A 26,685-nucleotide genomic window follows, 5' to 3' on the forward strand; every position below is an offset into this window, starting at 1 on the left:
GTTAATGTTTCAGTTTTTTTTTATTTATAGGACCCCTTGGGAAATTTAAAACATTTTGGAAAACCGCACTTCATTTGGAAACTTTTCATAACTGGAAGTATATTCATGAAGTAAACGGTTTCAGAGATATTAACTATGCAAACAATTTGGAAACAGCCTAATATAATAAATACTTTTTAATATCCACTCGAAATGCGTACACGAATTTCGCAACACATACACAGGAAATATGCGGTATGAATATTCCACATATTATTTTTACACATTTTTCTCCCGTTATTGGATTTTTTTCACGTAATCTTTAATTACGTACCCTCTGGGGTACGCGTACCACAGATCGGAAACTACTGTCTTGGAATATCGAAAGAATGGATTTTGGTTTTTAAAAGAAATGGCTTTATTACGTGGAAATTTTATAAGTTCGAAAGTTATACCGAGAGGAAACTGGTTGTACTTTTATGAGATTCACGGTTAAAGTAGTTCATATGACGGAGGACATTGTGTTTCAGGAATGCACATTTGAGTGTTTTCGTCTCTGTAGTAGCCTTTCCTGCAGTCGCAGCCCTCGTTGCAGACCAAGAACTGACAATTGCCTTTTATAGAACAGCCGTTGCAAGGGTTCACGCATTTTGAATAGACCTCGTTTACAGGACAATTACCTGTTGAAAAATAAACGAAATGATTGATCTATTATGTAAATTTGTTGAACCACGAATCAGAATCACATAAAAGAGTTATTATTTGACAATTGCGAAATTTTTATTGCATTCAATAAGATATTGTTGATTTATCACAATCTTATTCTTAGGCCCCTTTCACACGGAGTGGATGCGGATGCGGACGCGGGTCCGCATACCCTTTCAAACGAGCACTGAAGATGCGGACGAATCGCCCGCATCTTTAGTTCGAAATTCGTGCATAAAAACTGTTTTTTCGCAATTTTTGTAATTATTTTTCTCCTTCACCTCTGATTCAGTGCCCATAGGCAGCCTAGAGGCATTCTTTGGTGGTTTTTATCATTGAGCCTAAAGATGCCTCCATTCCGATCCTCACAAGCAGTCGATGGGAGAAAACATCTTAAAATATTTTCAAAAAATTTTGAAAAAAAATCTGTCTTTTCGGAAAAATATAAAAGAAAATTCCAAAAACACATCCAATGTTCGAAAAATCCAATCCAAAAACATCCAAAACATTCGATGTTCCAAAAAAAAAAAAAAATTCAGCAAATATCAAAGAATTTGCAAGTATGAAAAAAAAGGTGGGGGGGACTTTCAAAATGTCTGTGCTTAGAAATATTCGATCACAATTCTGTCTTAGGCTGGGATTACACTATAAAAGTTTTGTAAAAGCTCTTTGATAAAACGTGAAAAATTCAACCATTAAGAACACCGGTTGCATTTGCTTGAATGCAACCGATGCGCCTATTGGTTGAATTTTTTAACTTTTATAAAAGATCTTTTACAAAACTTTATAGTATAATCCCGGCCTCAACTACGGATTACACTATAAAAATTTTATAATAATTCTTTTAAAAAAGCAACTAATAAAATTATCGGTTGCACTTGCAATTTATTAGTTGCTTTTTTCAAGTTTTATAAAATAACTTTCATAAACCTTTTAGAGTGAAATCCCATCCTTAGATTAGTCACTTCTGAAATATAAAATTTCATTTTTTTAAGTTTATAGACTAAATATTGAGTAAAATATACTTGTAGGTATCGGGGAAACCACCAAAAATATTCAAGTGCTAGGGTCTTCAAACGTCTTAATCCGGCCCTGAGTGAACACCGTACGTGGATAACGTTGTTTAATAAAAGTATTTTTTTTAAAGTTTAAAAAAATTAACAGATTAAAAATTTAAAAACATAACAAATATTTAAAATAATATTTCAGATATTCATATTTTTAAATAATTTTAAAAATTTAAAAAGAAAAAAATTAAATTTTTTTAAATTAAATTTAAAAGTTATTAAAGTATGTAGTCAATTAAATATTCGTAATGGCTTATAGTTTTGGTCCCGTCAGTGGCCGTTGTTGGCAGGTTTTATTATATAAAATTGTGAAATATGGACAAAAGGCAGTTAAAGTTTCTATATCTCAATCTCAGAAGGAAACGTAGGGATACACGTATGTAGGTACATTATATTAATGAGCAGGGACCATCATATGGTGTTTTTAAAGGTATTTATGGCAAATAATTAAAAAAAATTCCGGAAAAAATCACCTTCAAAAAGTAGCCAAAGATGCGGACGAATTCGCTCCGCATCCGCATCGTCTGAATAGCTCCGAATAAACCTATTGTCAAAACTTCTATGTGCGGATGCGGAGCCCGCACTTAGGTTTTGACACATGCGGACGACGTCCGGACCCGCATGAACATTTCCTAGGTGCGGAGATTTTTCGGCTCGTCTGAAAGGCGCAGTATATTCCAATTGTTAAAACTTCTTCCGGACCCGCATCCGCATCCGCATCCGCTCCGTGTGAAAGGGCCCTTAGTTCATCAAGACGATTCAAGGAAAGGAGTCCAGAAATCAAACCAAATTTATGACAAAGACGGGGAAATATCTGCATTGGAACCTGAATGTCAGAGATCGACTGCCTGTGTGTTCCATTCCTTCAGACAACGTAGGAGCCATGCTACATCTTAGGATACTGACCGTATCATCTGTTGAAACGTTGGATGGAAATGTAAAACGCGTAAAGACGGGTTAACGCCGGCCGTGCAACACGATTTCGAGCTGCTCAAAATCGGTTTTGGAGGGGTGGCTACGTAAAATCAACAATTAAATAGCTGCAGCTGTACTAGCTTAGCTACACCTCAAAACCAGTTATCCACGAGTTGGATCTGCGTAGCGCTGTGATAGTGGATCCAACTCGCTATTCAATAATAAAGGTTGTATAGTGTTGTGATAAAGTCAATGGAATAGTAAACAATCGAATTTCTGTTAATTACACACAGAACTTTGAGAGTTGAATTATTTAATGGTATGTTGTGTGTGTGTGTATTTGGTGTCTTTCTGGTGGGTTTCATTTCATTGGCAAAGAGTGGTTCCCAGCCCTCGTCTTATTGCATGAAAGGTCTATGGAACACAGAAGATTAAGAACCCATTTTTTAGACGAATCATTTGATGAAGTTCACCCGTAAAAGAAACTTTGAAGTATGCTTGAACTTTAACAAGCATGCTGCAAATTCTTGCAAAAACTTTAATTAATTAATCAATCAATTAATTCGTGTCGTGCACAAATAACGAGAGATCTTTTGTGTTCAAGTGAGAGCAGTGTTGCCTGTGATCAATGGATTGAAGATGTCTATCCTCTTGTATACTCCACAAAAATGATTTTTTTTACTCTTCCCGGACTTTTTAAACAGTTAATTGATTCAATGCATGAGGGAACAAAAACAGACACAATTACACAATTTGCATAGCTAGGTAGAAAAGGGTGATGTTGGTAAGAAAAAAAAATTCATTTTTGTCTTGCGAATGTCTTTTTCCCCAGATTCAACTGCATAAGAAAGATCGGATACTCACGAATATGATTAGCCGTCACATTCATGTGTGTCAAAATAAGTAGCACATGGTGATGAAAACGATTTATTTTTGCGCAGTCATAATGCCTCTGAAATTTCGAATTTCTGCTTTTTAAGTGCTGGCACGTGCTTTAGAAGAAAGAAATCGATGTCTCTGAATACATGCAGGCACGGAATATTGCAACGCGATATGTGTTTTGACATCTGCGTATCGGCATTGCGATATTAAATGATGATATCTTATATATAAATGTGAAAGTATGTCTGTATATCTGTGTTCTTTATACAAATCTACAGTTTTAGACCCATCGTCGCCAGATTTTGCATACATACAGGACCGGGATTGAACGGTAAGCCACTTTAAAAGTTCGTCAGAGCAGGGCAAATGCCCGAAATGGGCGAAAAACTGTCGGGCAACAATGATTTTGGGGCCTCAACAATCACTTTCGGAACGTTTACTTTGGTTACCGTGGTTCCCAACAATGTGTTTCAGACGTGTATATGGTTTGTCATTTCTTTGATGCTGCTAGTATTATGTATAACAGTTTATGCCTTTACAATGGTTTGTCACTTTTTCAATCCTCCCAGTAATTGAAGAAAACCCGGGCGTTACCGGGTATTATGGCTAGTAATCTATATATATATACAATTGATTTTCTGTGTGTGTGTGTGTGTTTTCTATACAAATCTACAATTTTAGATCTATCGTCGCCAAATTTTGCATATATACCAAATGGGACCCGACATGAACGATAGGCTACTTTAAAAGTTTGTCAGACATGGACAAGTTCCCGAAATGGGCAAAAAACTGTCGGGCAACAATGGTTTCTGGGCCCCAACAATCACTTTACGAACGTTTACTTCGGTTACCGTGGTTTCCTAGCAATGCGTTTCAGACGTACTGTATATGCCTTTACAATGGTTTGCACAACAAATGTGCATATCATTAGAAAGAAACCGCTATGAGAGACAGAGAGAAATTGGAGGTTCGTGATAGTTTTCAGCGTACATAACCGATTAGCCACCTAGAGTTTTTCCCGGCACACCCACACCCTCCGAGATATAGAGCTTATATCGCTGGGACAGAACCTCGGTTCGTTTAGTTTAGTTAAATTTAGTGTGCCATAAAACATACCTCACAGCCTTCCTGTAATTTCCAATTAGTTGCCCTGTTGCTTCTAAGGCCAAAAAAAAAGAATTCCATGTTTCTTAATGCAATATTCACTGAAATATTCAGATTCGAAAAAGAGGGGAAAGTGGGGGAGGGGAGAAACAACATAAAGGAGGCGGTGGCGGAAATGCGTTGTCCGTGCTGTTTTTTCCCAACTTATCTCAGTGAATACTGCACTCAGAGACATGAATTTTTTTTGTTGGCCTCATATGTAACAGGGCAACAAGTTTTGAGCATTTCTTAAATTCGAACTATAACTTTACTATGAGATAAGATAAAAGCCGATTAAGGACGTACATAATACCCTGCATAAGGAAAGTTCTATGTGATTTAAATAACTTTTAAAATCAACTCACTAAGAAAGCATTGCTGAGGTGTCACACATATCCCGTCATCATTCCGTACGAGACCATCCCTGCAAAAGCATCCTTCCCTGCAGAGCTGTATGCAAGCGAAATCTGTGTTGTAATTTCTGCACGTTAGAGGACAGGCCGTTCCACAATCACTGTATATTTCATTGGCTGGACATTGCCCTGAAAATCCACACACACAAGAACGTCTTAATTTCTTCTAATTATATTTATTTATATAATTTACCATTCCATCAACAGAAAATCCAGTTATAGTTGGAAAGGGGGGGGGGAATTCGCACAAGAAATAAAACAAGTAACAAAAGAACGCTTGAAAATGAAAAATAAACAATACATGAAATATACAAAAAAAGTACGTTGAGTAGAACTTGGTTAATTCGAACCTTTACGAACTCCCCCTTGAGTTTTCTATTTAATTTAATGTTAAAATTTCTTGTTGAATTCAAATTTTCTCGAAAGTTTTGGATGATTCGAAGTTGGAGGAAAAAGAATCATGATTTTTCATATGAGTAAATTTAGTTTGGAAAAATTCCTACAAGAAATCAGACTTTGGTTTTATCGATCAAGTTGTTCAACAACCAAACATTTAAAAACTTACGAATGTTTTAAAATTAATTTTTTCTCCACTCTTTCTTTAATAAATTTATTGCCCATTTCAACATTGTTCAGCTGGCTGAAGTGCATCGAGAATGTGTAACACTTAATACCGATTATTTGGTTCAATCTATGGATCAAGGTGTAAAACTCAAAATCTGAATCTTGAAGTATGAAAAGTTACAAAATTGTAATATATTAATGAAGGTATATTTGGATAGCATATATGGATGCATAAGAATGATAAGCACCTGGATATATCTGTGCTCAGATGGCAAAATGTTATAAGTCACTTTTTCGAAAAAATTTCTCGCATTCCGGAGTCTAGCTCTTTAAAATATTGGAAGGTGGCAAAATTTAATCTTTCCCTTTTAGTTTATTAGGAAACACCGGAGACAAATTGTAATAAGTCAAAAAGCCGCAATAACGTATGCTGGCAAGATATTATTTACAAATTCGCTATTGTGAAATTTTTAAAAAAGTGGCATAAAATTTTTCCATCTGAGCACAGATATAATACACCATATGCACCTGGATAGCATAAGAATGATAAGCAAAATGTGGGAAACAGTTTGGTAACGAATGCTCATGAACTGTTTCCGTAAATCAGGCTTTGAACATAGTCAACAAATTCTGCAGTGATGCTGAGATTCCAGAACACTGGAATAACGTAGCAGCTAACAGATCAATTGTAATTACAAATTATTAAAATTCGGAAAACCGTTTCGTAACTGATGATAAAAATTTTGATAATTGATAATTATTATCCTATGTGAATGTTGATGATTAAGTTGAAATTTGTAGTAATTTTACAGGTTCAGGTTAGATTAATTGGATAATTCGATGAAGAATGTGGAAAGGCAGTGCCGTAACTAGGCAGGTGCAACAGGTGCACCCACACATACTTGGAAGACATCAAAATGGGCAATTCTGGGCCCAAGAATGGGTCAAAAGGGGCCTAAATGCAAATTCTTGCACAGCGGGCAATTCTATCGCGGGCTTCCAGTTGAGCTCCCAGCACTCGGTCGAATTTTTGCGGACTTATTTCGGAGTTGCCAATCGGCCCTGGTGCCAGCCAAAGGGACTTTGTGTTGCGGGCTCCCAGTTGAGTCCTAAGCGCTCAGCTGAGCTTCTTTTGAATTATTCCGGAGTTGCCGAACCGCCAAGGTGCCAGTCAAAGGGACTTTGTTCTCAGTACGCTATTGGAAATCCGAGTCGGAGTCTCCTCTGGCTCACCATATCTCTGTTCTTCTTAATCTTCTTCGGTGTCTAGCTCCATTCTTCTCTTCGGTTCTGTGTCGTTGATTGTCCTTTCTGTCCTCTGTCTTATTCTTTCGCTTCTTCTTATCTGTGGTGGTATCAGGTTTTATTGGACATTGTTGTCTAGTTTGGTGTGGAGTTGGTCGATGTTTTCTTTCAAGAGTATTTCACGAGTTCCTTCAACTTTCGGAGTGCGACTTCATCTCTTGCCTTTTAAACCTTCACCAAACAAAATTCCATTGCTTCAGGAGTATTCAAGCAAATTTCTAAGCTATTTTGGCCAGTGGTTCTTGGTTTACAGAGTTTCGAAATTGAAACTTTAATTTTAAGCATCCTGTACATTATACCGTATTCTCCCACATAAGCCTGCATCCCGGCAAATTTGAGTCACAGATTCCGGAAAATTCTTTGGACTCTAAGAATCGATTGAATTGGCTCATTTGAATCTTGTCTGTTCTCTGCAATTTAACATATTTTTTCCGTTTTACGAACTACATAAGATTGCTCGAGATTTATGTTTGCTCTTGCTGCTATAAATCTTGGTTTATTGCGAATTTCGGGTGCTAATGCTATTAGTTTTTATAGCTTAGATCATAGTTTCCCAAACTTTTTGTTCCATTGTCCCCTTGTTCAGAGAAATGCTTTTCTCTTATCGCCTTCCGACTCAAGCGAACCCATAGGGGATCCTATGCCTTTCTATCGCCCCCCTGGACGATTCCATCTCCCACCAGGGGACGATATTTCCCACTTTGGGAAACACTGGATTAGATGAACTAAATATAAAAATGATTAGAAATGAAGTATTTTTGCGTTCGTAGATCATGTGTTCAAGATTTGAACAAAATATGATATTATAATATTGTACTAAAGTTAGCAGTATATTTCTTCAGTCTCTGAACATGCAAAAAAATAATAATAAAATAATACGTGCAAAACAGAGTATCTGCATTTTGCATTGGGCTGGTGATAATTAGGTTTACAGCGTTAAATAGATACTCACTTTTTATTGTTTTTACCAAATTTATGGACAAAGTGCGTTTCCTACTGTGAAAACTATTCCGATTCGAGTGTTGATTCAGAATTTAATATAGATTGATTGTGGTCTCCTTAATTTATACCCCGGAACCTCGATTTGTCTCCAACATTCATTTCGGTAGCAGTCACTGCAAGGATTCGCGCAAGATACGTGTGCACCATCCTGTAATCGCAAATTATTCAATAACGATAGAAACCTCTACTACGGAACCACACATACACCTCGTCCATATTCCTCTGCGAAACTACTAACGAATTGATACATGTTGGAATGTTTGTGTATGTGTAGTGAACCTGAGGTGAAGTTTGTTTCTGTGTAATGCTTGTTGTGTGTAGTGCTTCCATCTGCCATCAAGTTTTCTAACTATGAGTGAAGTGTAATGATTGAATAATTATACAAATACAACGCCACAACAGGCAAAATGCTCAACGGGGTGGCTGAGAAAAAGATGCCCATAAAAATATGGATGTCATATATTTCAAAAATATAGCAACCCAATTAAAAATGCACTTAACAAAAATTGTTAACAATATATACACATGATAAAATACTATACAATGCCCATAAAGAATATTGGTTGTCTTATTGTATTGTTGTAGGCCTGATAAAAACCTCTAAAAGTCCATAGTTAAAATTACTTTGAAATTTAGGCAATTACCGAAAAGGCATTGCTCTCGTTTTACGCATTTGCCGTAGTCGTTCCTTACGAAACCTTCCTTACAAAAGCACCCTGTCTTGCATTCCTTTGTGCACATCATTTGTGTTCCGTAATTTGCACAAGTACTCGGGCATGAAGTACCACATACTTTATACACTTCATTGGCTGGACATCTGCTGTCTGAATTAAAAAAAGAACGAAATAAGAAAAATACAAACAAATATTATCGTTCAATTATTTCATAATAGGTGACCGAGACTTACCGCGGACTTATTACTTACCAGGACATTGCGACGGTATCACGCACTTCCCATCGTCGTTGCGTACAAGACCACTCTTACAAAAGCAACCTTTTTTGCAGATATCAGGGCACATGATCCGAAGCTGGTAAGTTTTGCAAGTTTTTCGACAGTCTGTACCACAGTCTTTCCATTCTTCGTTTTTTGGACATTCGCCTAAATTTCATCATAAATTGGGTAAAAGACAGGCCGGTTATTTTCTTGTTATCGTATCGAGTTGAAGAAGTGGAAATAGAGGCTCATTAATTCAGGCTCTTTAAATTTTTACCACCCAAATTAGCTGGTTGGTTGTGTTAAACTAAATACATTTTATCTGACTCCATTTGTCTTTTTTTCTGGAATCCCCAGTAATACAAATACAACGCCACAAGAGGAAAATTGCCCAACGAGGTGGCTGACTTAAGAACATCATGGATCCCCGAGCCATTTTTTGGAGGCCCTACCTACCACTGCTACACCACACATGCACCCCGCCCCCCCCCCCGCGGAACACCCAACGAACCCATATGCGGGAATGTGCGTGCACGTGTAGTGAAACCTGACGTGAAGTTTTTTGTTTCTCTGTAATGCTTGTTATATGTAGTGCTGCCATCTGCCACCAGTTTTTCTAACTATGAGTGAAGTGTTATGATTGCATGATTTATCGTTGTAGGACTGTTGCTCTCTGTGGCGAGACTTTTTAACGGGGAGATCGGCTCGCATTTGCGCCTTGAAGTTGGGAACCACAGAAAACCAACTTCAGCCGACCACCACTGTGGGGTTCGAACCCGGATCCTCGCATCGCGAGTCCGTCACTATAAATGTATTGTAAATATAATGCAAATATGAGTCCAATGACAATGTTTGGCTCCTTATCTATCTAAATCACGTAGAACTACTACTATGGTAAGCTTCTTATTTTGCAAAAAAGATTTCGAATCATGGTATTTATTGTATTATTTTTACGTTTCCCCCCATTGAAAAGAAAGCTACGTTATTGATTCTCTGATACTCCTAGTGGTTAGTAAAATGAAGAATTTTTGTTCTTACAATAAGTAATGGTTCAAAATAGTCTAGACCAGCGGTTCTCAACCTTTTTTGACTCGCGGAGCCCTTATTTAATTTTTTTTACTTAAAGTAAAAAAGTTCTATGGTGGAGCCCCTAGGCCAATTTTTTAATTATTCATCAAAGTTACTGATTTATTTTTTACTATTTAAAAATATTTATAATTATTCTTTTTAATTTTACTGTTCTTTTTTATTTTCCTCGAGCGGCCGCGGAGCCCCTGGAGAGTGCACAAGGAACCCCAATGGCTCCGCGGAGCACCGGTTGAGAATCGCTGGTCTAGACTGCATCAACACTTCTTCCATATTAGTTTGCCAAAACTAATGTCATCTGAGATGGGAATGAAACATTTTTTTGCAACATATTTCTGGGACTATTTGCAGGACATATTTGCAGTTTTCAGGAGCACGAATGCATATTTTATATAGCATTTTTTAGAAGTTTTTAGGGCATAAAATCCTAGCGCGACTTATCAGTTAGTACATTCGAATCCCGATTTAACGATTGCCGTTATAGCGAAAAAATCACATTTTGACGAACACTTTTCTAATCCCCCATATAGGTTTATATAGGAACAATTCAAAAACCTGAAATTCCTTTACAACAAAATTTCGTTATAACGAATTGATTTCTCCGTTCTTTTGGAGTTCATTGTAACGGGATTTGAGTGCATTTCAAAATCACTGCAATTGCTAATTTTGTCTCTAGTGGCTGTCTTGTTGTCGCTAAATGCCAGTCTGGTGTTCAGGTCTGTCATCTAGCGAATGAATTATTGAGCAAAGTAGAGGAGAACCTCGACTGTGAACTCGGATAATAGCAAAACACGATTAAACTGCTGGGAATTAAAAAAGGATTCAAAATTACGAAATAAAAAAAAAAAGCATTTTCGTACTTTACCTATTTAAAATGACTAACCACTGTATACATAAATTCATATTATAAAAAAAATATATTGAAAAATTACACTTATTGAACGATAGCCAAATGAGCCGGGTTTATTGATAGCTGAGGCGCTTTAAAAACGAAAAATTCTGACCATCTCCCAGTGAAATTGAATTTCGATCTTCGAATCAACTCATATAGAATGAAAATCAAAAGTATCAACTTCCACAGAAATATCAACGTAATCTTCAAGAGCTTGAAATTTTTCAGTATAACTTCAACAATATCCAGCAAGTAGAGGATGCCACAAAAGAATTAACGGAACAAATGCAAAGAGCCATAGGCGAGGCAGCGAATGAAAAGGATATATGCATCTCTTAAAACTGCCAAAGGAAATAAAACAACTCATCAGGGGGCAAAAGCAAATGGAGAAGAAATTTTCAGCAAGCGAGATTTCCACCTTTCAAAACAATTTATAAAAGAAAAACGGACTATAAGAAAATATCTCAATGACAGATGGAGAGATTGCCTTCACGAATCCAAAGCGGAAGGTAGGTCCCTTTTCGACGTATATAAAAGAATGAAAGCTAACCAACAAATTTTACCACCAATTTATAATAGCCAGCACGAACTATTATATGAAGACCAAGCAAAAGCGGACGAATTTGCAAGAACTTTCGAAAATTAATGTTCCCCAAATAACAATACACCATAGATGATGTGAATGAGGAAGAGCAAATATATTTCAACAATATTCTAGCTCAAGATCCCAATATCTTATATCACACAAACGTCAAAGAGCTAGAAGAAATGATAAAAGAAAAATTAAACCAAAGAAAGCTGCAAGATTTGACGGCCTAAATTCAAATGCTATTTTTCCACAAAGTGCATTAAAGCGGTAATCAATCAACAAACTTAGGGCCTATATTGCACAATATTTTTATGGATGATTATCCACATATGCCTAAGGGAATTCTATCTTTATATGCTGACGATGTCCTCATGATATGCACAGATAGGAGATCTTCTAAGGCTCTTAGGAGCTGATGGAAGAAGTGGAATACCGGAATTCGGTAAATAGGGCCAAATTAAATGCTCAAAAGTGTTTTATGTGGTTGACGCATAAAGAGATTCCACAGAATTCTTACTTGTTTATTGAACATCAAGCGATTGACCCAAGCATAGTGACAAAATACTTGGGAGTATACATAGACACTCGCCTGAATTTCAACTATCATGTAGGGCAAGTGATAAAAAAAATCTCAAATTGCAATGGAAAATCTCCTCCATTTTTGCTACCCAAGTCACATGCATCACTAAAGAACAAAAAAATAATTTATGATCAGACCTGTGCTTACATATGGTGCACAGGTTTGGGCTTGGAGCTTGTAAATATTGCTCAGAAGAGCGGGCTGTACCGAATTCTAGATTCATTTTCTAAGTGAAATTTCTGGATTCAACTCACATTGCAGAGATATGTTAAATAATATTACAAACAGAATCATAAAACTGGATATTACATGAAATATGATCGTAAAGACAAGAAAATATTGTTAAAAAAATTTCAAAATTGGTTTCCAGACCTAACAATTCTTAAAAATCCAATGTGCTCCAGGAAGTTATATTCTAAAGCCAAGTTCTTTTGATTTTAAAATTTACCAATATTACATTTTTAATTCATATCATGAGCTTTTATATTTAATTTTAGCTTTACTTCCACTCAGAAAAGGAATTTCGGTTTCGATCTATAACCAGTCTTAAATTTACTATATTCACCTCTTGCAGAAATCACTTCACCCAGAACCACGGTAATAACAGTAAAGATACAGGTTCCACGTAAATGACTCGTCATATTTCTATATTCTACTCGCTATTATAACCTTCAATACTTTTATCACAGGAATGTCTGGAAGTTTTCAAATTTTCTGCGTTGATGTCACGAATACGATGATATTGTTCTCGTTTAATAAAATCTCTTCTTTGATCGCAATTACACCAGACTTATATACATATACATATAAGCCTTATGCTGTTTATATTATTTATTATAATCTACTTTAGGTTGCTCCATAAATCAGCTGCGCTTATTAATAAGAAAGGGGAAAATGTATTAAAAATGAGAAAAAAGAAAATGTTCTGAAAGAAAGGCTCTGAAGAGTGCGAGAGAGACGAAACGTGTATGAATCATTATCTATCTCGTGTAGTCCCAGCTTTCACGGAAATGGAATTACGTCGTATTAAGAAAATGCAAGGTTTTTGATGATAACGGTTTCCAGAAATGTGATACTCGTATTCAAATTTACTGATCGAGAAATGAAGAAATTTATCACATAAAAAGTAAACGAAAGCTGCAGAAAAAATACAATGCACAAATTTTTAATAGTTGAATGTGGTGTTTTGCATCATGCAGATGCGAGCGATGATACTTGCACATCACAACCGTATGACATTACGCGTTCGGAGAGAAGAATACCGTAAACACGAGCTACTTTGGTCTTGGGGTGTTACTTTCTCCCAAAGCAAAAAAATAAATGATTCAAATGCGTTCTACAAGCTAATTGCTCCAGGTCCGCAAAGTAGCCGTCGATTCCTGCAGGTCTTGGGATAGGCAAGTTCACCTTTAATAGTGGTAGCTAGGTTGCAGCAGTGTTTTAAAGCCAATATCATCCTGATTAAGAAATATATGCAATGCTTTAGTTGAACTTTTTTGGTAAAATGTATAGATAAAAAAATATTATTGGTAACTCCAAAAATAGGATACTTCCCCCTTTCCCCCCCCCCCCAAAAAAAAAACAGCAACAGCACAACAGCTCTGGGCGTGAGCGGTCCAATCAATCAATCTAAGCAAAGAAATGGGGAGGGAGGCAGGAAACTACGAGACCATCGTGGGTTTAAGAACGTCGCGCGCAACGTTTCCCCATCAGCGGTTGACATTACCACAAGATATTAGGTGCAAATAGCTGAACCTGGTAAATGCTTTTAGGCCTCGTTAAGATGGTTCCCCTCACATCTTCCCAGTTATCAAATCAGTACTTATCCGTAGGTACCGATCAATGTAGGTGACTTGCTAAAAGTCCTGTACTATGGACCCACCCTATCCCCTCAGGAAGAGGTGACTCGAGTAACGGAAATTGCCATACCAAATTAAAAAGTGGTAATAATGCAATGCATCATAATCGGGGTATGCAAAATCCTTCTGGCATTTACAGGGGTGAATGAAGAATTAGAAATTCGGAGAGATCACTCATGATGGAAATTTCTTTCTAATTCAGAAGAAAATGTCGTCAATCATGGCCTCCACAAGGGCGGGGCTGACAGGGCTCGGGATAATTCTCAACATTTTTTGCTTTCTCACGCTAGAAATTAACAATAGCCAGTGAAAAGTCTGACATGGGGACCCGCAAAAAATCCCATTTAGGAGATCTGCTCCTGGGTATGCGAGGAGGGAGGCATGTCGTCAATATACAGTAAAATGCACCGCATGATTTTTAAATAATACCAAGCAAGCATTGTTTCACAATTCCTTTTTAAAAACTCCGTTGCCCGAAAGAAAAGACATTATGGAAAATCACCATGAGTACAACGATTGCCAGGAAAAGAGATTTGAACTAATTAAAATTACTTCAGCCGTCTTCTGTAAGTGAGTCATATAAGCTACTCCACGTGTGTTTGAACAACTGTTCAGACGTTTGAGCTTCTGAAACAGAACGTCTCTTTCCAGTTTTCTATAATCATTGTATGAACAGCTTTGGGAAACTGATGGGAACCACGCAGATGTATAAACTAGACCGTGACGCTTCCGAATTCATATAACGCACAGGCTTTATTTTTAAGCCGCACCTGCGAGCGACGCTCAAGCTGACACGCGCTGTCAAGTGATCAAACAGATCTTTGCTTAGTTTCGAAATTTTATGGGAGCGTGAGATTGAGGACATACCTAGTGCATTTTTAACTCAAGGTATCCTTTTAACATATTATCTATGCACGAATTTAGACGTATACGAGGGGAAATAAAAAAAAAAATTAAACGGAATATTTATTATAGTAATTTTTATGATACAAAAATAACATGTTGCTATTCTGCTTCAATCTGAAGATTTTAAATTATATTTCGCCCAAAAAATTCGCCTCCTTTTTAAACCCTTCCTCGAAAAAAGAAGAGGGATGTACGTGAAGCTAGTTGCGCACGTGTGAACTCTACTCCTGTGTATCATCGTAACATCGCTGTGCTACCAATGTCCTTTCAGACCCGCGCATTCATGTTTTTGGAATTTTCAAAATGTGCTTGCATTTTGATACTCAAAAGTTAATTAAAAACATAAATAATATAAATTTCAGTAAATCTTTATTTTACAATTTTTTTTTCTTCAAATTTTCAGTTTTTATAACATTTGTAAAATAATAACAATTGTAAAAATAATTCTCTTAATTGAAATTTTTTCAGCCCAGATGAAGCAGGGTATATTCATCTTTACATACAATTACTTCCGGAATTTTATTGCTAAATTTTATGTTATAAATAACACTTTTCCCGGAAGCTATCTCAGACCACTTCCACCACCACACGAAAGTTCAACTTTAAGTGCTGCTCTCTGATAAAAGTACATAAAAATTCATGTTTGCTATATTTTTAACTCAAGAAAAACTTACACAATCCTTTTCCCGGTCTAATTAGCCGTTGTGTGCAGAAAATGACCGTGGTGGGGCAAAAATGATCAAATGATACACAATCCTTTCAGTCGGGGTTTAACTCCCTGAGGTCAAAATAAAAAACTCTGCAGTGAGAAAAAAAAAACCTACACATTTGTGGCAACAGGGTTACCAGGTTTGACAGGGTTATGTAGTTCAAACGAATGATGGCCGCTGGGGGATAAATTCGTACTTTAGGGAGGGTGTTTCAGAGCTGACCAGTGAACATTAAAGTGTGTGGAAGAATGACATAACGAACCCATCTATAAGACACTTTCGGTACTCTAGGGTCCAGGTCATCTTCAATGATGGATTGAGCTCCTCATAGTTACTAATGTATCAAGTGTTGATGCTACTTTGATATCTTCATGGAAACATCTACTTCAATAACGCAAATAGCACAATATACAGCAGGAATGTTTGTCCGCGGTAGGACTTATTGTCGACGGCATTACGCAACGCTAAAAAAAAATTTATGCTAATTATACACTTAATTTTTGGAGAGCGTTTCTTTCTTGAACTATGTTCATACCATAGAACCTGTTCAAAATTTCAGACGACTTTATGTTTTATTCAGCCAGAACTTTTATAAAAACGATCTGCGCAGAGGATGTATGTACATACCAGATACGGTACCTTGTAGCACCATGAATGCGGGCGCAGGACGCAGAAAATGAAAGAAAATCCCCACCAAGCGATTGGTGCTCCAGACGCTCGGTCAGGGACTTCCGCAGATTTGAAGAAATCCCCGACCGGAGGTCTAGCACACCAGACCCTTGGTGAGATCTTACTTTGTCTGTGTCCTGCGCTCACATTTATGGTCCTACAGGTACCGTTTCAACGTTTTTTGATACGCTGATTATTTTTCAATGCATAAAAGTGGCTGTTGCCATTCGAAACTTTCGAAAAATTTTCGTTGTGGTCGTAACCGCAAGAGCTAGTCCGCTAGTTCCGCTTTTTTTGTTTTTGCACATTCTCGATCGCATTCTCTGAATCACTTATACCTCGAATGTCGTCCAAATTCTTTGATTTTTGCGGCCGCCATGGGCTCTTATATCGGCAAAGTTATTTTATGACCACCCTGTGTAGAAAATTGACTTAATTATGGCCATTCATGAATATAGTGGCAAATGAAATGGAGTTTAATTTAAGAATGTTAAGTTGAAATTCGGGGTTTTGACCAATCAGAGACGACGTGGGTTTCCAGAATCAGAAATACGGACGCACCCTTACAATTGAAGCAAGAAAAAAAAGCGGCTGCAATTTTGTGCAAGAAATCTTCACCAGGCATATGACTTTTTTTCCTTGCATTAACTCGTGGTGATAGTACATATTCTTGAAAACAGAACCCAACTCCGTTCTATTGCCACGAGCAATTCACTCCCGAATGAGTTGTGCCGGAAGTGTGCAGGTGTTTATAACAGTCTGAGAGAATATGAGAGTATCTATTAAGGTGCGAGAATTTTAGCGATGGCATCTATTTTTCAAACTATGAGTGAAGTGTAGTAATTTAATATTTGTAAACCTTTGTGGGTGTTGCTCTCTGTGGCGAAACTGGCTCGCATTCACATTGGGTCCGAGTCACAGAAAACCAACTTCAGCCTATCACCAAATATGCCAACAATGGGGTTCGAACCCATGTCCCCGCGATGCTAGTTCATCTCACTATGATCTCAAGACCGGCAGTGCTACTTAATTGTATACGCACCCTCGTGAATATTCCTCTGCGAAATTTCTAAAGAATCGGTGAATGCAGGACCGTGCGTATAGTGGTGGTCCTAACGTATACCTGTTGTCCGAGTCGTGTCTTGTTTCGTTTTCTTGCTGGTGCTGCCATCTGGCTTCCATATTTTGAAGTGAAGATGGTAAGGGCTTGAATTTTCGTGTTGTTTTAGTATCATGTTGAAGGTCTGCCCGCTGTCTGTGGAAAGAGCTGGAAAACCGCAATAAAAAAAACCTACTTCAGCCGACCATCACTATTCCGCAAACGGGATTCGAAACTGAATCTTCATGATGAGAATTGAGTAACTGACATTTCTCTTGAAAGTCTTGCAGATCTTTGAGGGAATTTGAATAAGAACAGACGAATAACGACAACACTTTCAAGAAAGTTCAACAGGTATTTAATGAAGCCGCAGTAGTGGTCGAGTGGTCATAGTGACGGACTCACGTCACAAGGACTCGGATTTGAACCCCCCCCCCCCCGTCGCCTCAGTGGTGGTCGGCCGAAGTTGGTTTTCTAGGGTTCCCAACTTCGAGGCGCGCTTCAGAGATTCAGAGGGCAGCACCGGAAAATAAGACACAACTCTAGGTACGCGATCAGACTGTTAAGTACACATACTTACACTTTCCGGCACATACTAGGTTGTAATTTACCCATGGCCATAGGCCTGAGTTGTGCTCGGTTTTAAAGAAAGATATTTAATGGATTCCAAATTCTAAAACTACAGGGTGATTATAAAAAAACTATCCCGACATATGGGCCCCTAACTATCATACCATTCACAGAAATTGAATGAATTTTGGCATAAGGTATTTTGATGAATGCGCTCAAGAATGTCACTCTAACAGTTACGGTTACAGTGAGAAAATTTCGAAAATATCAAATGGCAACACCAAGTTTTTTGTATTGGAATGTGATCTCCATTGTGAAAAACCCTAAATAGCGTTCGAACGGCAACTGTAGCATGAAAATCACCGGCGGTAGATAGGCTAAAAGTGAGGACAACCAATAAGGACAGAGAAGAAGCATAAAATAAAGCATTTTATTGTGTTTCACAAATTTTCCACATGACCTTGTGGAGGACTAATCAGGCTGGGATCTCAGCCGAAGAAACGGTGTGACGAATGAAACGAACATTAATGCTCTGGTGCACGGCAAAGTCCTTTTTCCTTGCCTAGCTCCGGGGATTTTCGTGCTACAGGTGCCATTCCAACGCTATTTAGTGTTTTCAGTATGGAGATCGCATTCCAATACAAAAAACTTGGTGTTGCCATTTGATATTTTCGAAATTTTCTCACTGTAACCGTAACTGTTAGAGTGACGCTGTTGTTTTCCACATCATTCTTGAGCGCATACCTCAAAATACCTTATGCCAAAATTTCATTCAGTTTCTGTGAATGGTATGATAGTTAGGGGCCCATATGTCGGGATAGTTTTTTTATAATCACCCCGTATATTAGGCTACACCAATACCTTTTACGAGTTACTAACTTACTGTTTAACCGTACATGTACCTCGTAAACATTCCTCTGAGAAATATCTAACGAATTGACACATACCGGAACGCGTGTTCTGAGTGAATGTATGATCCCCCTAACGTACAGGGTAACGTTATAATTAAACTGATCCTACTCAATAATAGTGATTAACCAATTTATGATCAAGGACGTAATATTGTGCCCGAACTGCAGTGGAATAAATTTATTTCTATGCTCCTGTTAGTGATTTTTTCCCCACATATAATGTATCCTTCTACTATAAAGAGCGAAAGAGAACCGGTACAGTCACGCCCCCCCCATGGGCGGGGCTGACAGGGCTCTACCACCTGGGGAACGGGAAAATTCTCATAAGTTTTTGCTTTTTCACGCTCTATAAATTAACTGTTGAAGGTCCCGTGGAAAGTCTGACTGGGGGATCATAAAGGATCCCACCCTAGGGCCCTGCTTCAGGATGTGGGGGCCATGGGTACGGTGACGATGAAAAGAGAAACCTACTTTGTAGTTTAGGGGGTTATACAGGGGCCGTATAACAAGGGCCGTCTGACGAGGCACTGCAGTCGGTACCAGCTGACGTCACGCATGACGCAATTAACCTGTAGAAAAAAAAGTGCGCCCGCTTTGCTACCTTGTTAATTACGGTGGTTTGCACAATCGCTGTACTTTCTGTCCGACCGATCGGACGATTTATTTTACCGAATCCTTTAAAAATTATCTTTTTGATTATTTTCATTAGTATTTGCATATTTTATTGACTTGCTTCACTCAACCAGTAAAATAAGAAATTTTACGTTTGCTTATGAGGGAACTTCTACTAAGAATATATTTTTCTCGGATCCATTTCAGTTGAATCACGTTCGTTATTAGTTAATTGTTATTGGGTAAATTGAAAACCAACTCGAGACAGATAATTTCAATTATCTTTTTTGAACTTTGTAATCATTTCTGATTACATTTTTCTTTCATTTGAATCAGGTGTAGCTTTAATAAGTGTTGATTTAGTTATTACCAATACGACTGCAACATAAAAACATGGGAAGCCAGTGGCGTCGGAGACCGCAATGAATGATTGCGATAGCTATCAAAACTATATCAAAGGTCTCTTCACGTTCCCCTGAAGTGATCCCTCCACTTTTCCGAGGCTTAGTTCGTCCTGGATTGCCGTCAGGTTTTGGAGACCATACTTACAGAGGGACATTGGCTTGGTCGAGGAGGGGGGGTGCAGAGAAAAACGAAGTTTGCCCTTGATGGCACACGGGGCTTGAAGAGGGACTTGATTTTTCGAAAATGTTTGCATTAAAAGAACGCAGATGTCGAGTGGAATATGATTAAGTGGTCAGAATTTTCAATGGGATGGATAGAATGGACCACGAGTTATTAATGCAACGTCAATCAACTGCTTCGACAATGGGACACCAGCATCGATAGGTAAGGGAAAATTCCAAGTTGCGGTGTCACAGGAAGTTTTTCCTCTGATAGGGCTGTGAATAATTGGAATAGCTAACCTCCGGAGGTCGTAAATTCTAACACGATTGATACATTTAAAAAGAAATACGCTAAACGTATGGGGGGAAAAATCGAGAAGCTATCCATACTTAGACGAAACAAGCATAATTTATTATGCGCATTATATTTTATCAGAATTATTGCTTCTTTATTGCACTTATTAGGTTGCTGTACTTTCGTTTGGATACACATTCGAAGCCAAATTTTTATGGTATCTTTTTTCAGCCAGAGCGTTGGAGTTGTGGAGTTGTGGAGACAACAGTCTGTTGTGGCCGTTGTATTTGTATTTATGGTCTCTGTCTATGTCTAACATAGTGTAGGTAAGATGGACTTCTACCGATATACGTACATACACAATCTGTATTGCGATAATCGGATTTATGATTCAAAAAAATAAAAATAATTCAGAAGTAGAGAGTGACCAACGTATAATTTTTACGGAAATGGGAAAACAGCCGAACAGTATTGCAGGAATTATGAGACTGTTTATGTCCCATCAAACGGGACATATGGTCTGTCTGTAAAATACGTAGAGGGGCAAGTGCATCGAAAATAATCTTGATTACGACACTGCTCGGAAAATAGTTGGCCACCCTTACGATAAGGGGATTGACGTTGCTATTTTCATAATAATCAGAAGCACTAATTTCTGCTTTGATGATTTTTTCAAAAAAAATAAAAACTTTATTTTTCTCTTTCGTGAGGGTAACCGACCTGCACCATGACGCGTGGAATTTTAGGGTGCCGTGGGACAGGTCTATAGATTATTCATACTCCTAATCGTAGGCGTACGCAGAATTTTCGCGGGGGGTTTCAGATTTTTTCCCTCCTGGGGGAGGGGGTTTACGTTTTTTCCTGCAAAATAACACTACAATCTTGGCTGAAGGAGGAGTTAGAACCCTTCCTTTGCGCACGCCAATGCTCATAATTATACTATGAAACTATATTGAAAGGCTAGTTTTAATGAATGAAACTATCGGAGAACAACAGCGTTTTTTATTGTACATTGCGTTGAAAGAATCATATGCGAGTGAACAACACATTGAAAAAACTCCGTGACAGGAGTGCTATTTTACAATGTATTTTTGTATATTAGCATAAACATGAATTATCGATACGTACATATGCTTAAAATGCAAGCTGAAGCAATGTCAAGTTTTTTATGTATATATACAAGGTGAAAGTGACACACAAGTTCTGTCAAACGAAAGGGGATGATAGACGAGCCCAAGTGGAACATGAAACACCCTACCAAGCCTGTCCTATCTTGAACCACTTTCAAGTTATGGTGGGTAATCAATTATGGCAAAAAAAATGCTCAAATCTGAGAAAACCCAAATTTGTGCAGTTTCTGAGACCTACATGCAAACTAAGCACATATTTGGAAAGAGCAGAAAAAATAGTGTTAAAAAAAAGTGACACCAGTTTCATCCAAATATCTTGATTTATTGGCGATCTAAATGCGCTGAAAGATTGGCAAATTTCAAAATCCAATTGCCGCCAAAATTTGTATCGCCAATTCTGCAAACACGCTTCTGGATACAATCGATCAAAAACTTGTCCACCGCACCAGCTTTCGAAAAAGAGCCTACATATAAACTATATCGGTGATCTAGTTCGGAAGAAACCCAAGTCTTTCGTTTGCAATAATACATTATTGAAATCTGCGTTCGTCGTAGTAATTTTAGTAGAAAGCGACAATTCAATTTTCACTTCACTAATCTCTCAGCGCTTTAAGCTTGCCATCAAATATCCTGTAAATAGAGGTAATGCTTCCTTTTGGATTTTCTCTGCAAAATCGAATTGTCACTAAAATCACCGCCAATATCGACTTCGAAAAACGCTGATTTCAGTGACGTAACAAAAGGCCGAATTTCTCCTGAACCGGAACACCAATATGATTTACTACAAGGCCAAGCTGGTACAATGGACAAGTTTTTGGTAAATTTCACCGATTATAGCTACAAGGGTATTTGCGGAATTGGCGATTAAAAATTTCGCGCAATTCGTATTTGAACTTTACCAATTTTTCAGCGTTTGTAGCTCGCCATTAAAACCAGATATTTCGATGAAATTAGTGTCACCTCTTATAACATGTTTTCTGTTCTTTCAAAATATGTGCTTTAATTGCGTATAGGTCTTTTAGAAACTTTACAAATTCGTTCCTTTTCAGAACTAACGCATTTTTTGCCATAGTTAATTATCCACCATAGCTTGAAAACGGTTCGAGATAGGACAGGGTTCGTAGGGTATTTCGTATTCCACTCGGGCTCGCCTATCATCCCCTTTTCGTTTGGCAGAACATGTCACGTTCACCCTGTATATAGTAGTATTATTTTACTTGGAGCACTGAGATTTCTTGATGCAGGGTGCTTTCTTTCCGTCCTTTTCAGGCTCTTTCCTGATGTATCCTGACTCGCAAAAGCAGCCGTTGACACACAACAAGTTGCATATGCCCGGATCAGGCTTTTGACAGACTGGTTCGCAGGAGCTACCACACGTACTTCGTCTTTCATTTGGTGGACAATCATCTATTGGGGATATAAGCACACATAGCCAATTATCAAGTATAAAATTGATATACTATTATATATATCTATAGGGTTAAAACAAAATCACCAACAGGACCTCAGTACTTTTACGACTTCATGCATCACACACCGGTGAATTGAGTCCCGTTGAAACCAATTTATGTTGAAACCCAATTTATTGTTGTGTCAATACCATAGAATTACCAAAGTGATTTTTCGACTCTATTTTAAATTATTGCTGTCATTACGAAAATAAGTATTTGCAGTCAATATCAAAATCCAAAAATACTGGATTTGATCATGCATTTTTACCCATAATTAATATATTTTTTTGGAGTTTTTATCATAAGTTTTTATGATAAAAAAACATTATTAAAAAAAATTAGTGCAGGCTGTGTCATAGAATCAGCCCCAAGTTTTGACTGAATGCGTTCACTGTGCCTACCTTTGTGTGGTAGGTACTAACATAATGAAATTGACATTATTGGATCTGTCTTTGGAATAGCTAATAGACGATACCAATGGTGTCTATTTGAGTTACGAACTCCCTGAGTTATAGCGTGGAACAATTTCGTTACGAATGCGGAACGCGAGACTGGTGCCCAGATTGGAAGAGGTATCACAACCAGAGTAACATCATTGTTTATCAGACGATCCCATTAGTTCATGTTTGCGTTGCGAACCTATCGAGATATAGCGTTAAATAATTTCGTTACGAAAGCGGTTAGCGCGAGCATGTGTGCCAAGACCGGAAGAGATATCAAAACAAGGGTGGCATCGGATTCGTACATGTTAGTATTGGATTCGTTTGAGAAATGTCAATCAACTGACACCATTGGCTTGTATTTGAGTTGCAAACCTCTCGAGATACAGTCAACGCTCGATTTCACCAATTTTTTTTTCTCATCACCAACATACAGGTGTTTTACGAACGCGTCCCGGGAAGGAGGGTTCAATCATTCGCAGGAGTAACCATGAAGTCAAGATGCGTTGACAACGTAATTCACTCTTTGTGCATTATGATTGGATAAACCGGTGGTATCAGAAATGCTATGATACATTAAATTATTGATTGACCATTTCTAAGTCGACAGTCGACCGAACTCTATTTCAGCCCAACTGCTGGTCATCTACTTTCCTCTTTGCAATGCGAACAAAACGGAAACATAATGACAGTGGATGAAAAAAATTATTTTGGAAAAAATTAAAGTGTGGACTCTCTTTCTTACAAAGACAGGAATTTCCAAAAAGTACGGAATTAAAACAATTGCATTGAGTCCTCTAATCAAAGATCAGCAAAAGATCGTTTGTACTGCAAGTGATTCTAGCGGCGTTCCACCATCCTGAAAATATTTAAGTGAAGCGAAAAATTCGCCTACATCAATTTCATGGAATCTTATATCTACAAAATGTTGCGATGAAGCAAACAAAAATACGTGATTTTTTATGGAAAGCATCGGAAAAAAGGTGAATAACTTATGGCCGTATTCCCCAACATGGTTTAAACTGTAGTCACAATTTTTGGATAAGAGATCAACATAGATTGGTTAAAAACCTAAATTTAACTAATCCGTGTCGATCTCTTATGAAAAAATTGTGACTAGTTTAAACCATGTCGGTGAATAACCGCCTTAACACATTTTTTTATATTTCTCACATTTTTTTCATCGTCTTTCCCATTTACGAACGTTCGATTTCACGAACAAATTACCAAGAGTTCGTAGAAACGAGCGTCGACTGTATAACGCAAAACAATTTCGCGAGCGTGGTGAGAGTCCGGAAGAGATATCAAAACCATTTCGACATCATTGATTTGTGTTAGGGGCCTTTCAAGTATTACGTAAGTAGATTTTTAGCGATTTTTGAACACCCCTCCCCCCCCCCTTGTCGGCAAAATTTCGTCAGCAACAAAGAATATTTCATATCTTCAAAAAGGGTGGTTGATGGCGTAAGCAAACCTTCAAACCCCTTGTCATCATAAGTCAGCAAAAGCAAACAACCCCCTCTTGATGCTGACGTAATACTTGAATGACCCCTCTACCTCCTAACGCATATTTGTGGGATCAGAGACATACGCCCGGGGGGGGGGGGGGCGTATGTAAAATTTTTTATTTTTAATGCAAAAAATATTTAAAAAAATTTAAAATTCCCTCCGAAAGAAAATATCTTTATATGTTATTATAAACATTTTATGTTAATTTCAATGCTATTTGAAGGATAAGAACTCAAAATTTATTTTTTACGAAATTCATTGCGACCTCTAAGTCATATATGGTAAACCCTTGGGTCGGGGACCAAATATGGCCGTGGGGGTAACAATGTGGCCTGCACCCCTCAAACGTAACTTTATAAAAATGAACTAAGCGGCACATTTACAGATTGCTTAATTCACCCGTGGCACAATTCCAGAGCATTTATGCGGCTCTTGCCACATTTTCAGATCACTCAAGTAGGCCCGTGGCACAGTTCCAGAACACTTAATCGATCAGTGGCAGATTTAGAGATCTATTGAGTGACATGTGGCACAGTTTTAGAGCACCGGTGTGACCCCCAGTGTGGTTCTACATCACTCAAGTTACTCCCGAGGCACATTCCCAGATTACTTAAGTGATCCACGACATAATCACGGATCACTTATATGACGCTCGGCTCAGGTAAATAGCAGTTATGCGGCCCGCAACACATTTCCAGATCACTTGGATTCGCGAAACATTTAGAGATCACTAAAGTGGCTCTGTGTAGGGGACTTATCAATAGAAAGAATGTTGGTTCAGGTGCCTACAAACTAGTGGAAGATTTTACTCGTTTTTGGCGCACCGATTAAGATGTCATTTAGAATACTTCATATTTTTATAAAGGGTGGTTGATGACGTAAGCATCATCCAAATCCCCCTCCCCCTCCGGTCGTCAAACGTCAGCAAATCTGAAACCTCTCCCCTCTCCATCGATGCTGACGTTATACTGGAATGACCCCCTCAACGAGATCTACCCGCAGACATGAAAAAACACTGATATATCCAGAATATTTGATGAAATATGACCATTCAAATTATTTCACTACGCAACTTTTTTGCGAATGCACCCATTATCTCGTCAGATGGTTTAAAAGACATATTTTCACGTCGGAAACTATTGTTTTTACTGCAATTAAAATTTTTGCACACAGGAAAAATGTTCGTCAAAATTCATTAAGATCCCTTTAAGCTAGAATTTCCGAAATATAAAATTTATTGAAAACGTCGCGGGGGGCATTGAATTAGCTAAAAATATACTTTTAGAGCCCATTGAGCTCTACAGCTAAAGCTTTATTACCATAAATTACGGTACAATAAAGTCTGATTTCTTTCAAAGGCAATCTGTGAAGGATCCATATTGGGTGCCTTCCAATAGCGGCTTCGTTTTCTGCCGCTATACAAAATTATTTTCTAAACTAATAAAGCATAAATTGCAATTATTATCATTAATTAAATTAGTTTTGATATTAAATACCTTTTTGAGCTGACGCTGTGATGAACGTGACAGCAACCACCAACACCGCAAACAGTAGGAATTTCCCCATGCTCCGTAGTTGGATCTGATCCGATATTACGAGAAGAAATCCGGAGAATGAATGGAAGTTTTTAGCTTTCGTTGAACGAATGGCTTTTTATATTATATGGAATATAAGCTCGTTAAGTAAAATGACCAAACAAAATTTCCCATATCGAAATATTGTCCTTCATCTTTTTTTAAAAAAAAAGTCTTCGTCACCAGATAAACACTGACTTTAAACAGTAACATCTTTAAGCACGTGTTGATCGGAAAACAATTCGGTGTGTTTGGATTTAACTGAAGGTTCATGAATACGATGACTAGTCATGTTCTAAACATAGTCAACGCTCAGTTTACGAACAAA

General features: G+C 37.8%; 2 protein-coding genes across 3 annotated transcripts; both read right to left on the reverse strand.

The window, feature by feature from the left end:
* Window positions 1–306: 306 nt before the first annotated feature.
* Window positions 307–12,801, reverse strand: LOC149088520 (von Willebrand factor-like). 2 transcript variants are annotated; one of them, XM_089248051.1, is made up of 5 exons: window positions 12,622–12,801; window positions 8,901–9,074; window positions 8,620–8,799; window positions 5,057–5,233; window positions 307–659 (listed from the first exon to the last, which is right to left on the reverse strand). In XM_089248051.1, exons 1-5 carry the CDS (start codon window positions 12,695–12,697, stop codon window positions 472–474), a joined length of 795 nt encoding a protein of 264 aa, XP_089104177.1. In that variant the 5' UTR covers window positions 12,698–12,801; the 3' UTR covers window positions 307–471. The 2 variants fall into 2 exon arrangements, with proteins under 2 accessions (XP_089104177.1, XP_089104176.1); XM_089248050.1 differs by having other exon boundaries at window positions 8,620–8,795; window positions 8,897–9,074.
* An 8,435-nt stretch (window positions 12,802–21,236) lies between these two features.
* LOC149088521 (chymotrypsin inhibitor-like) lies at window positions 21,237–26,406 on the reverse strand. Its single transcript, XM_089248054.1, has 2 exons — window positions 26,280–26,406; window positions 21,237–22,790 (listed from the first exon to the last, which is right to left on the reverse strand). The coding sequence occupies exons 1-2, from the start codon at window positions 26,347–26,349 to the stop codon at window positions 22,597–22,599; spliced, it is 264 nt and encodes an 87-aa protein (XP_089104180.1). The 5' UTR covers window positions 26,350–26,406; the 3' UTR covers window positions 21,237–22,596.
* Window positions 26,407–26,685: the final 279 nt, after the last annotated feature.

Source organism: Pholcus phalangioides, unplaced genomic scaffold, assembly GCF_987345545.1.
Source record: "Pholcus phalangioides strain wild (caught in Gottingen) unplaced genomic scaffold, Ppha-v1.0 ptg000003l_1, whole genome shotgun sequence".
Taxonomy (NCBI): Eukaryota; Metazoa; Arthropoda; class Arachnida; order Araneae; family Pholcidae; genus Pholcus; species Pholcus phalangioides.